Source organism: Urocitellus parryii, chromosome 4 (assembly GCF_045843805.1).
Source record: "Urocitellus parryii isolate mUroPar1 chromosome 4, mUroPar1.hap1, whole genome shotgun sequence".
NCBI classification, from domain to species: Eukaryota; Metazoa; Chordata; class Mammalia; order Rodentia; family Sciuridae; genus Urocitellus; species Urocitellus parryii.
The window spans coordinates 19,610,222-19,622,642 of NC_135534.1; the positions used below are offsets into that span (position 1 = coordinate 19,610,222).

Below are 12,421 nucleotides of genomic sequence, written 5' to 3' on the forward strand. Positions count from 1 at the left end.
TTGTGACATCCTGGGCCGCCTTCCTCACCCTCACCCTTCCGCCCTGATGTTCCGCCTCACCTCGGGCCCCAAAGAATGGAGTCGGTCATCTATGGACTGAGACCTCTGAAACCATGAGCCCCAGATAAACTTTTCTGCTTGTTCTTGCCAGGTCTTTTGGTCACAGCAGAAAGAAAAAGCTGACTAAAACACTGTTGGAGCTTCCTGGACCACACTGTTCTAGATCAAGGGTCAGAAAACTTTCTCAGCCAGGATCAGAACATAAGTATTTAGACTTTATAAGCCATAAATTCTCTGTCATTGCTACTCACTTCTAGCATGAAAGAAGGCATAGACAGTACACAAGTGAGCATGGTTGTGATCCAGTATAACTGTAGTTACAAAAACACACACCCATCAACCATTACTACCTACCAGTCCCAACATTTAGACAATGGAATACAAGGTAGGTGTCAAAAATATCTTGTAGAAACACATTGACAGGGGAAAATACTGATAACAAACTGTTAAGTGGGCTAAGACAGGTGACAAAACCACATGCATAAAATGACCTCAACTGAATCACCTGATAGGTTACATGCATTTTTTTTTCATTTGCCTGTTTTTTAAATCATGATATGCAAAAGTGTCATGAAAAGTTTTTAAAGGTTTTTTCCTTAATAAAAAGAAAAGCAACACGTGGAAAACGTGACATCTATAAATCATACAACTTTCCTTGAAGAAGCCTCACTGACAGAAAGCACAGCCCACTTGCTTACCGGTTCTACTGTCAACTGTTTGGGGTGGCCCTTCAGTCCCATCCGGTCCTCGTGGAAATATTTCAAAATGATAACTGGTTCCAGGGGACAAGTTACCAATGGTAATACTTTGGTTGGTGGTTGTGTCATTTTTAAGTTCTCCAATTTTTTCCTGCACAGTAAGAATCCTAAAGGACTGTGAGTCATTGCTGCTCCAGGCTAAGCCAATTTCCCTGACGCCGACATTCGTCACTCGAAAGTTGGACACTGGACCAGGGGCTGTGGGAAGACAGAGGATGATTAGGTGAAGAATCTGCACCCCGAAAACAGGGGTGAGTAACTCTCACAAAGTATCGACCCTGAGATGGAAAGCACACAGGACACCTGAGCTCTCGTCTGCTGCTCTCTGGCCCATCAACTACAGCACTGGCCCACGGACACCCGTGTTTCTCCCCGTGGAGCAGACACCTGGCCACACGGGGCAGATGCTGTGTGCTCACATTATACAAAGCCATTCCCAGGAAACAAGAGGAGGCTAGAGCCCAGGAACATGGGCTCCAGCTCTGGGTAGATAACTGGTCACTGCTGCCTGCTTTCTAAGCCTCTTAGGAAGGACCTCTGTTTACAGAGCAGAGTCTGCGGTTGACCTGCAAAATACATCTCCACCCCACCTCCACTTCCTTTGTCACATACCCCCAGATTTTCAGCTATGTACATGAGTATAGGGAGTAAAGACTACATTTCCCAGCCTCCTTTGCAGCCAAATGGAGCCATGTGACTAAGCTCCAGCCAATCTGATGTGAGCAGAAGTACTGTGGGACTTCTGGCAGCAAGTAAAGTCCTCAAGGGTGAAGCTCTAGGCTCTGCTGGGCATCCTTGTTATAGCTGGAAAGTGGAGGTGATGGCTGGCGCTCAGGCTGCCTGGCTCTAGAACCAGCTAGGTCTCTACCCTGCTGGAATAGTCACTACCGGCACAGGTTGGAATGGAGACAGACCAGAGGTCTAATCTCCCCTCTGTCATTTAGCAGGTGTGACACCTGCCTACGTCACCTCTCAGTCTTGCCCTCTTCATCCATAAGATAAGGCTAATGACAACCACATCACAGGGTTGTTGTGAGCATTCAATGAGATAGCACAAGGAAAGAATGTCACAAGAAGCTCAGTGTGTGCTAGGGGCAACCGGTGATCACATTATCATCACACAGGCCAAAGAAGGGAAGAGTCCCTGTGGGTCCACAGGCTGCTCTGGGGACTCCTCCAGAGCAAGAACAGAGCTTCTTCGTCTTAGAGCTGGTCCTGGCACACAGCAGGATGCAAGAAAGGTCAGTTAAGAGCTATGGTTGTGGCTCCGTGGTAGAGTGCGCATCTTGCGTCTGTGAGGCCCTGGGTTTGATCCTCAGCACCACATAAAAATAAATAAATAAAATGAAGGTCTTTCAAACTAAAAACATATATATTTAAAAAAATAAAAAGAGCAATGGGTGAACTCACGGGTATACACTTGGAGAAAGCCTGGCGTGCCCTCGGCGTTCCCCAGGAAAGGCCACACCGTGATGTTGTACAAGGTACTCGAGTTGAGTCCCGAGACCATGGCATGAGTCTCCCTGACAGTGAGATTGAGGACACTGGCCACTTGTATCTTGTAGGAGTAAGCAGAGGATGACCCATTATAGATGGCTTTCCAGGTCAGGGTCATGCTTGTGGCACTGACGTTCACCGCTTTGAGGTCAGAAACCTGATTAGAATCTGTTAAGACACAGAGAAGTGAAAATTAATCGGATTGCCAAGCCAGAGTGGGGAAAGGGAGAGGGCCACCACTAAGCATGTCACGGGGCCTAAACACCGGCAGGAATGGCTCCTCCTCCATGCTACCCCTGCAGGACTGGAAACACACTCGGGTCCTGGAAAAGTCAGGCATCACCAGTGGGAGAAGAATCCACCTGGCCCTGTACAGATGCCCTTTGTTATTTTTTGTGAATCAACCTTCAGAGAAATGATAGGCTCCTGATCAAACAATAACATGGATTCTTCTGATGCCAACCCCCACTTGGTGCCCAGGTGACCCAGGAAAGTCCTCAAGTATATCCATCCTGGAGCGAACACTGCACTCAACATGAACAAATAAAGACCACAGGCTCAGGCTTGAGGGACATCTGATCAAGTCTGACTGAGCTTAGAAAAATCATCTCAGCTCAATTTGCGCATCTATAAAATGGAGATAACAACTCTAACCTCAAGCAAAAGAGAACAAGAGAAGCCAGGCACGGTGGGGCCCTCCTGTCAAACCGCTCAGGAGGCTGAGGCAAGAGGATTGCAAGTTCAAGGCCAGTCTAAGCAACTTGACAAGGCCCTGTGTCAAAATTTTAAAGAAGGGCTGGGGATGCAGTTCAGTGGTAGAACGTCCCTGAGTTTGGTCCTCAGTCCCGGAAAAAAAGAAAAGTAATTCAAGAGCACACTCGTCATTGTCACTTCCCACCCCAACCTCCCAGTCCATCCTCTTTCCTCTTTTCTGCTCTGTGCCATGGAGGGCTGAGCATCACTGGGGGCCCTACCACATGGCCTGTGAGCAGGTTCCACAGTGAATGACATGTCGGGCTGCTGAGGGCAGGTTGGAGGAGAGCAGTCGGGGTCCTTCCTCCATGCTCCTGCTCCGTGCCCATGTCCTGGCACCTCTGTGCCCTCCCCTGGCTCAGCACTCCCTGGGATCCAGGAAAACCATCGCCTCCCCTTGCCTTCAAGATGTATCCCTGCCATGGGCTTATGTGGGGCACCTCAAACCCCTCTGGTTTCCTTAACCCTGCCCCACCTAACTAGTCACTTATAGAATGCCAGGCGTGTGTGTGCATGTGTGCACAAGGGACCGAATGCTTATGTCCCCCAAGTATGTGGAAATCCTATCTGCTGAGGCAATGGTACAGGAGGTAGGGCTGTAGGAAGGGGATCAGGTCATGGGCGTGGAGGCTTGTGGATGGGATTAGTGCTGTCACAAAAGAGGCCCTGTCTTACCCCTTCTGCGTGTGAGGACCCAGGGTCTACAACCCAGCACAGGGCCCGCAACCAGAAACCAACTATGCTTGTGCTCCAATCTCCAACTTCCAGCTTATAGGACTGTGGGAAATCAATAGCTGTCCAAGTCTGTGGTAACTGGTGACAGCAGCCCAAACTGACTAAAATGTAAAATGCAAACACACACACACACACACACACACACACACACACACACACTTATACATACCACAGAGTGGGGTATAGCTGCTGTGATTACGATTTATCAAGCCCTAAGGAACTTTGACACAAACCATGATATGTACATACGTGGAACACCAACTAAGACCCAATCACTTTTGCTCAAACCTCTTTAAAAAGAAGGAACCCAAAGCCCACCTTAATCAACATGGACCGGTTTCAATCAGCTTTTTTGCTGCTGTGACTAACAGGACCCGACCAGAACAACTGTAGAGGAGGAAAGTTTATTTGAGGGCTCACGGTTTCAGAGATCTCAGTTCACAGCCAGCAGGCTCCATTCCTTGGTGCTTGAGGTGAGGCAGAACATGGCAGAAGAGTGTGGTGGAGGGAAGCAGCTCACATGATGATCAGGACGCACAGAGTGAGATCTCCACTTTCAGATACAAATAGAGACCCCAAAGCCACAGCCCCAGTGCCCACCCTCCTCCAGCAACAGACTTTACCAGTCCATTAATCCCATCAGGCGATTAATTCGCTGTTTGGGTTAAGGCTCTCACAACCCAATCATGTCCCCTCTGAACCCTCTCACATTATCTCACACTTGAGCTTTTGGGGGACACCTCACATCCAAACCATAACAGCCCCTTTTAGTAAATCGGGCAAAGGAACCTTCCTCTGAGCAGACCCAGCAGGAGGTGCCTGGCTTGGTGAGAGGCCCCCAGGCCAGATTTCAGCACCACTCGCCTTCTCACACAAGCTTCTCAAGTGAATGGCACCCGTGGAGCAGCCCCGTCCTCCTGGAGTCCTCCCCACCCTCCCCATCCAGAAGCCTCCACCTGCCACCCCGCTGGGCCACCAAGGGCCCTCTGAGGCCAAATGGCTACTCCTGTGGCCACATCCTTCCCTCCCCACCCACACAGTAGCATCACCTGGAGAGAAGGAAAGAAGACATACCCATGTGACCCCTTCAACAGGGCACCAGGAGAGCCTGCCATCCCTGACACATGACTAGCACTCACTTCTTCCCCGAATTGCCAAGCCCTGCATGTAATACAGACCCCCCCGCTAGGCATTTCCAGCCTCCTCCCCTTTTCAGTCTCTAAAGGAGACAGAGACGATTCTCAAAATCTCAACATTTCCCTAGGTATTAAATCAGGCACTCTGGAGTGAACCAGGGTCCTTAAGTGTCACTGAGTCCCCTCCTTTTCCCACTCCCTTCATCCCACCTCCAGCCTTCATCAGCCAGGGCATGGGCTCCTGACCTTTCTTCCCAGCCGAGCTTCCCGCCCAGGACTCTCAACGCTCTGAGCTCCACTAGTTACCATTCTTCTAAACACCCACCTATCTGGTCACTCCTTAGGGAGAGGGGCCTCTGTGAGCCCAGGGGAGACTTTGTAAGTATTTGTTTAAAAAAAAAAAATTCAGGGCTGGGGTTGTGGCTCAGCAGTAGAGCACTCACCTAGCACTCGCAAGACACTAGGTTCAATCCTCAGTACCGCATAAAAATAAATAAATAAAATAAAGGTATTGTGTCCGACTGCATCATATCATACACACACACACACACACACACACACACACACACATAAATTCAAAGCTCCACAGATGGACCTGGAAAGGAGAGTTACAGCCCCCCATTAACCCCCATTAATCTCCCCTCCACCGCCCTCAGCCCTCTACCTTCATACCTGGGGTCTGTCACTTGCTCTTTCACTCAGGACATTTCCTCACTGAGGTGTCCTGCTCTCCCTTCTCTCTATCCTAGTCCTATTGCCCCTCCAAAGGGACTTCAGATCCTCCCTACAGAAGAGGTCTTCCCTCGGGAACGGAAGTCAAAATCAGCTCCCACCTCCAATAGCCACAGCACTCCCTGGGCAGACCCAGGGGTCGGTGCCCACGTGTTACCTGTGCAGTAAGCATTCCTTCCATCAACACCCCAACATCCTTGGTGGGAGGAACCGCTTGTCACTCACATGGAAGCTGGGGGACAGTGGCTCCTTCTCCCCACACAGCCACCCAGCAAGCAGGTATGACATTCTCTCCTTCCAGAGACTTTAAATCCTGAGGGGGTCACTGGACCTGGTGTGGCCCAACCCTCCCAGAGCTTTCTGGGTGCCGGTGTGCTTCCTGTCCTTGCTCCGCCAACCTCCACCCTCAGTCCCTCAGTTCTGTGGGCCTGTTCACAGTCCTGCCACCAAGGCCCCAGGAACTGTGATGTTGCAGCCTTTGTCCCTGAGCCCCACCACTTTCTTCTCCATGAAGGTTTGTCTCAATTCCCCATCTGCACTGGGAGCTCCCTGAGGGTAGGAACTGTGTATTTCTTTACTCCCTCATCAGCACTGACCCCAAAAGCCACCGAGCACTGGTCAATTGATAGAGCCGAAGTGCTGATGGATCACAGCTAGGGAGGAAGGATGTGCTCATCAACAAGCGTTTCCACAGAAAGATCAGCGTGAATTCCAAGGACAGGCCAAAAAGGGAAACTCATTTCCTCATCTAACCGTGGGGAAAATTAGGCAACGATTATCTATTTATAAGAGAAAAAAAAAACATGACCGCAGTTGTCTCTTGAACTAACAAGCAGAGACAGGAAAGACACGTGAGTCGGGGCCACAGCCTGCACACAGCAGCTGCTCGGGTGCTCTCCTGAGCCTCATGAAAGGCGTACTACAGCCACAGACGAAAGGAGACACCCCACAGATCTGTGCTGCCCAAAATCTCTCCCAGAAAACTCCCCCTGACCACAGAACTCATTGACAAGCCACAGATAACTCAGATCCATAATCACAGGAGGTAAAACTCTGTGCTGGGAAACCCGGGTTGAAATCATCACACAGAATCCGACATACTTGTCCTGAACTCAATGGCCTGGGGCTGTCCTTTTGTGCCATCCGCCGCTTGAGAATAAACAGTGGCCTTGTATTGAGTGTGGGACTTCAACCCAACAAGCAGGACGTCAATGTGTTGGGACTCCTGGCCAGAGGAGGGGTCTGCAGATACCCGGCAGTATGCAGTCACGGTGCCCGGAGGGCTGCTGCACAGCTGGTGTGTGCTCATCTCCTCTCCTGTGTTGCTGGCATCTGTTTTAAGTGCAGAAAGCAAAGACACTGACCACGAGAGAAACACATCCCCAACTTCTTTCAGTGTCCCCACCCCCCAAAAGATGACACATCTGACCATGCCCACATTTGGTACTCCGTAAATATCTGCTCCCTTCCTCCCCTAAAGAGAGATATGGTCTCTTAAAAAGGCCTGGATATTTTACTTTGTGCTGTTATCCCAGGAACACCCCAGATATTTTGTGCTTCTCTCTCAAGTTCGCTATTTTGGACCATTCTCTCTTCTTTGGGACATTTTTCTTCTCCCATTCCAACATGATCTTCCAGAGACGGTCCATGATTCAGATTTTGCTAACCAAAGCCCACTCGGGGAATGCCTCCCTGGACCGCAGTGGGTAGGGGAGATGCAGGGTACAAAACAGGGAGGCCTGGTGGCCACTACTCCCTGAGTGTGTGGAAGGGGCCCTCTGACAAGAAGCTGCCAAACAGAAGGAAGAAGAGAGGAGAAATGCCCCCCATCTTTCTTTAAGGCCTTGCTGCCTGAGGTGGGGAAACACACACACACTATAAATCACTCTCCAAAGTCTGATTTCTGTCTATCACTTGCAGTAGAGAATCCTAACACCAACTTTATAGCTCTAGCTCTACTTGGGTTAATCCACCTGTTACTTGTTCCAGTGAAAAATAAAAAGCTAAGAGGTCCGCCTCCTTTCATGGATGGCAGAGCCCAGAAGTTTGAAGACCCACTGCTTTCTGAACCCCAATTCACCTGTAAAATAAGAACAATCTTTCCTTTCTTCATAAAGGAATTGGATCAAACTAAAGTGTGGTGGGAAAGCCCTCTACAAACCGTGAAACCCTCTACCAATATAAGAATCATGTTTTTTAAATAAAACATTGCTGAAAGACAAAACTAGGAGGCACACTTTCACAACTTCCCCCAGTCACTTTCCATACCCAGGGTGTCTCCTTGTGTCTCGTTTGATTCTGGACGAAGCGGAAACCCCGGCTTCAGGACCGAAATATTGATGGCCAAGTCTCTGGTCATCTCTGTCTGACTTCCATTGGTTTCAAGGAGAATCTGGTAAGACTCAGTACCGTTGTCCTTGATCCAGGTAAGAGCAAGCAGCCTCACACCCATGAAGGTAACACGAAGCCCAGACACTGGACGAGGCTCTATTTTAAAAACACACAGTGGACATTACTGGACCAAGATATCTGCAATCATCTTTCATTAAGTCACTGACGTTTCGATGTGACCCACTAAAACACTTTTTTTATACCGGGATCCAGCACATATTCATCATTTCACAGGAGAGGTAAAAGGACATTATATAGAAAGAAGGAAGAGTAAACCTTAAGATCAAAATTGTCTAGGATCTATACAATCCCTCGACACTAACCCCAATGAGGATTGGAAATTCTTCTTTAAAATGTCCCTTTAAACAGCAGCATTTAATTATGTTTGTTTTAGACACTAACAATAAAGGTTCAAATAAAATGATTATTTCCTATGTCTAATGGTCTCAATTCAAGATAAGGCACATAGCATCATTTTATAGTACCAAGGCACTTAGGTTAAGGAGCACATCCTGTATTCTAACCCCTGAGGGGATGGTCCAAAAGTCTATCTATGTACACCATACACTCATCTGTCCTTCCACTACCTTATTTGGCTGACAGTGACATAAATCAAACCATTGCCTCTAACATGACATCTACTCCACTTTTGAGATGAAAAAAAGACCCAGAGAGGCAGGGTGGCTTGCTCAAGAACACACATTATTGGTGACAGTGGGGAAAGTAGAATCCATAAACTCGCAGGCAATATTGCACATAGAGGAAAACACTTAACCAGAGGTCTGCAGGCGGCTCCACATAGAGACACTGGCCCTCTCCAGCCCTGTAGCAAGGTGGTCTGCTCTCTGATTTCCTTCCTCACCTTAAATATCCCTCATGCAAAGACTTCTAAGATTTCTAAGCCAGATCACTCAGGTGCGTACGTGTGTGTGTGTGTGTGTGTGTGTGTATGTGTGGTGTGTGCTAGGGATGTAACCTGGGCCCCACTCATGCTAGGCAAGAGCTCTACCACTGAGCTACACCCCCAGCACTCTTTTGCACTACTAGTATTAAGAAATGTAACACTAGTAAACCACTCAGCTTAAGGACTCTGGCTGCCTATTATGTGCGTCGTGGTACCACAGTGGACTGCAGACAGGTTCCCTGGGCTCCAATTCCATCACCTGATATTGGAAACTCTGGTATCTTGGAAGAAACTTTAACTTCTCTACATTTAGTTTTTTCAGATGTAGCTCTTTGGGCTACTATGAGGACAAGCTAATCAATTAAGGACAGCTCTGCACACAGTAGGTGCTAGATCCACAGCAGCTGATGTGCTCTGCACTGACACCAGAATACTCAGCTCCTCTGCCAGGTGCTTCCTGCCACCTTCCATCATTCCTTCTCCATCATTCTACGTGCTTTTCTCTTATTCATCTCCTCTATTGATCCTCTGCTCTCCTTTCCACCTGTCTTTTACAAGGCAACAAAGAAAACCTGTAATGTGGGCTTGTTATCCCCCTACAATTGTGCTCTGAGAAGCTCTAGGACATTTTTGTGAGGTAACTGAGACACCCATCCCTGTAGCTCCTTTCTCCGGTTTTGTTTTATTTTCACATATGTGGTTTCTGGGCAAGATTTTGTTTAATGAAATGGCTTCCCATCTTTAAAAACAAAAATGCTGAAAGCCACTGTTTTCATATTTGCCTATTCCATGTCCAGATAGGATATTATACTAGATCTAGCTGAATTCAAGTTGTGGGACCCAAAGGCCAGGTTTCCACAGCCTTCACCAGCCAATGAGATCACACACCAGCCTCAACATCCAGAAAACCAACAAAGGGCCTGTTTTCCCTTCTTACCTTAAGAGATAAAAAAGAAAAAAAATTAAATTTCCAGCTATAACAGGAGCCTTACAGTACTGGTATATAAGCTACACCATAATCTAACCTGCCTAATATTATCTAAAGTCTAAATGTCATCAGGCTCTTCTGTCATTTGAAACACACAGGTTTTCTACAATGCATACCAAACTCTCCCACACAAAAGGAACTCCTGGGATTACAAAAACAGCATTGATTTCCTGAAGATACAAAATTCCATCATTTGCGGGTAAATGAATGGAACTGGAGAATATCATGCTCAGCAAAATAAGCCAACCCCAAAAACTCAAAGGCCAAATGTTTTCTCTCATATGCAGATGCTAATGCACATTAAGGGTGGGGCACTGGGGAAGAATAGACTCACCTTACATTAGGTAGAGGAGAGTGAAGGGAGGGGAGAGGGAAGGAAGGATAGTAGAAAGCATCCGGCATTATTACCTCATGTACATATATGACTACACAACCAGTGTGATTCTACATCATGTCCAACCTGAAGAATGGGAAATTATACTCCACTTATGTATGATGGGTCAAAAGTGCATTCTACTGTCTCATATAACTAATTAGAACATAATAAATAAAGAAAGAACATCTTTAAAGGCTAATAATTACTGATATCATCAAAGCATACTTCTAAAGCAGTCTCCGCTCCTTAAGTCTTGGCAAAACAGTAGGCATGAACCAATAATAGCAAAAGAAATTTTGAAAACAAAACAGGTGGAAATAGTTAAAACTCCCCCAAAACATGCAGAAGCTTAACACTGAAGGGTCTGGCCAGCTGAACTCCTGGGCTTGACACAACACACACCCTGTTCTCCTCCTCTAGCAAATGCACACCCATCTTATCACAACTGGCAACCTGAATGGACAGGGTTCCAGGAGACAGAATGAGAAGAAACAGTCCGTCATCACCCCTGGGAGCCAGAGAGCTCACCTGTTGTGACAGTTTTGGACGTGGGACTTCCCCACGTCTCATTGGCTATTCCTGGAGTGATGGAGAATTCATATGAAGTTCCTGGACTTAGGCCTGTGATGGTACACTCTGTTTCATTTCTTCCAGTCATCCTCCAATCGTTGTCCCTCTCATTCTTTACTGCATACATGTACTCGGAAGCAGCTGTATCATTGTTTTTCCAGGTTAGGACCACGCTGGTTGGACTCATGGAAACAGCATCAATGCCAAACACAGGACTGGGTGCTGTTTATAGGTTGTTTTCAAGGAAAAAGAAAAAAAAATACATTAGAAAAATACATGTGTCAGGTCTGCTGTGTCTAGTATAAAAAGCAAATCTTACAATGACAGTTTCATTTCTCTTCATTTGCCCCTTAGGCTTTCCTGCAACAAAAGGCATTTAAACACACATATGCACATGTATGAGCATGTGTCCCTGAAACGGAGGCTTTAAAATGAGGCAAAACTCATAGAGGTTGACCTTGTTGTCTATGACTTGAACTTAGGGTTAATTCTGTCTAGCAGCAGATACAAAAAGAGATAAAAGAGGCAAAATGAGTCTGTCTCCCAATTCTCTGGAAACTCTGCACATAGAGAGATGGTATAGAATACAGAAGCATGTGGTAATCATTTTGCCAAACCCTGACATCACAAGGAAGCTCAGACATAAGAGCAGCTCTAGGAATCCCAATCTGGACTTAAAGACCTGCTCCACTTGTTAGCTGCATCACCTGCAATCTGTCCCTTGAAACACTCTCTGGTTCCCCTGTTCACCACCAAATGCAAATGATTACTACTGGCCACCATAACATGGAAACAAGACACTAGACTTGGACATTTAGAACTCTGGGCTAAGACGCCATCCTGTTAGTCACTAGCCTTATAATTTGCTCAGAGTCGTCTCATCTACCCAACATCGCTTTCACCATCTATAAAATTGCAGATGTACAGAATCATAAACTAACAGAAGCCGTCATGTTTATAACAGTAAGGAGTAAAAACCAGAAACCACATAAACACAGATGATGTGGCCCTTACCCTCAAGGAGCTTCTAACTGACCCCAAATGAGCAGGGACTTTCCAAGTCACACCATCTTGGCATGAGCATGGAGAAGGCACCTCATCTGGCTCATAGGAGGTGAGAATATTTATCCAATCAGTGAAAAAGGGCAGGAGAGGTGATAAAAAGAAGAAAAAAATGGAACAAGCAGGAATCATGTCAGGGACCACAATTCAAAGTTTCATGACATGAAGTATCCTTTCTAAAGCAACAAATGCAAGTGTCCCAGAAGCAGTTTTGGCAGATGATCACTGGGGTGTTGCCCTTTACATTCAGATGATGATGGTGAGGAGGATCATGAGAAAACAAGAACAGCTGCAGGGGCGGAGGTACCTTCTTTGGGGGTTGGTCATCTCCCCCACACTGTGCTAGGGCACAATTTTCAAGGAGAAAGAAATTTTGTTCACTCATTTAGGGGAGTCTGGGAAGGTCTGGGAACGAGATTCATAAGTTTCAATACTTCAGAAAAGAAAGAAATGGGTTTC

General features: G+C 47.0%; 1 protein-coding gene across 1 annotated transcript in view; it reads right to left on the bottom strand.

Moving 5' to 3' along the window:
• The window catches only part of Ptprj (protein tyrosine phosphatase receptor type J), a 56,692-nt gene that overhangs the window by 34,034 nt on the left and 10,237 nt on the right, over positions 1-12,421 (bottom strand). Inside the window, exons 3-7 of the mRNA XM_077797247.1 lie at positions 10,859-11,122; positions 7,940-8,158; positions 6,773-7,003; positions 2,229-2,483; positions 759-1,016 (exon numbers count right to left, since the gene is read on the bottom strand). Coding sequence (XP_077653373.1) covers positions 759-1,016; positions 2,229-2,483; positions 6,773-7,003; positions 7,940-8,158; positions 10,859-11,122 — 1,227 coding nt within the window. The remainder of the gene's footprint in view (positions 1-758; positions 1,017-2,228; positions 2,484-6,772; positions 7,004-7,939; positions 8,159-10,858; positions 11,123-12,421) is intronic.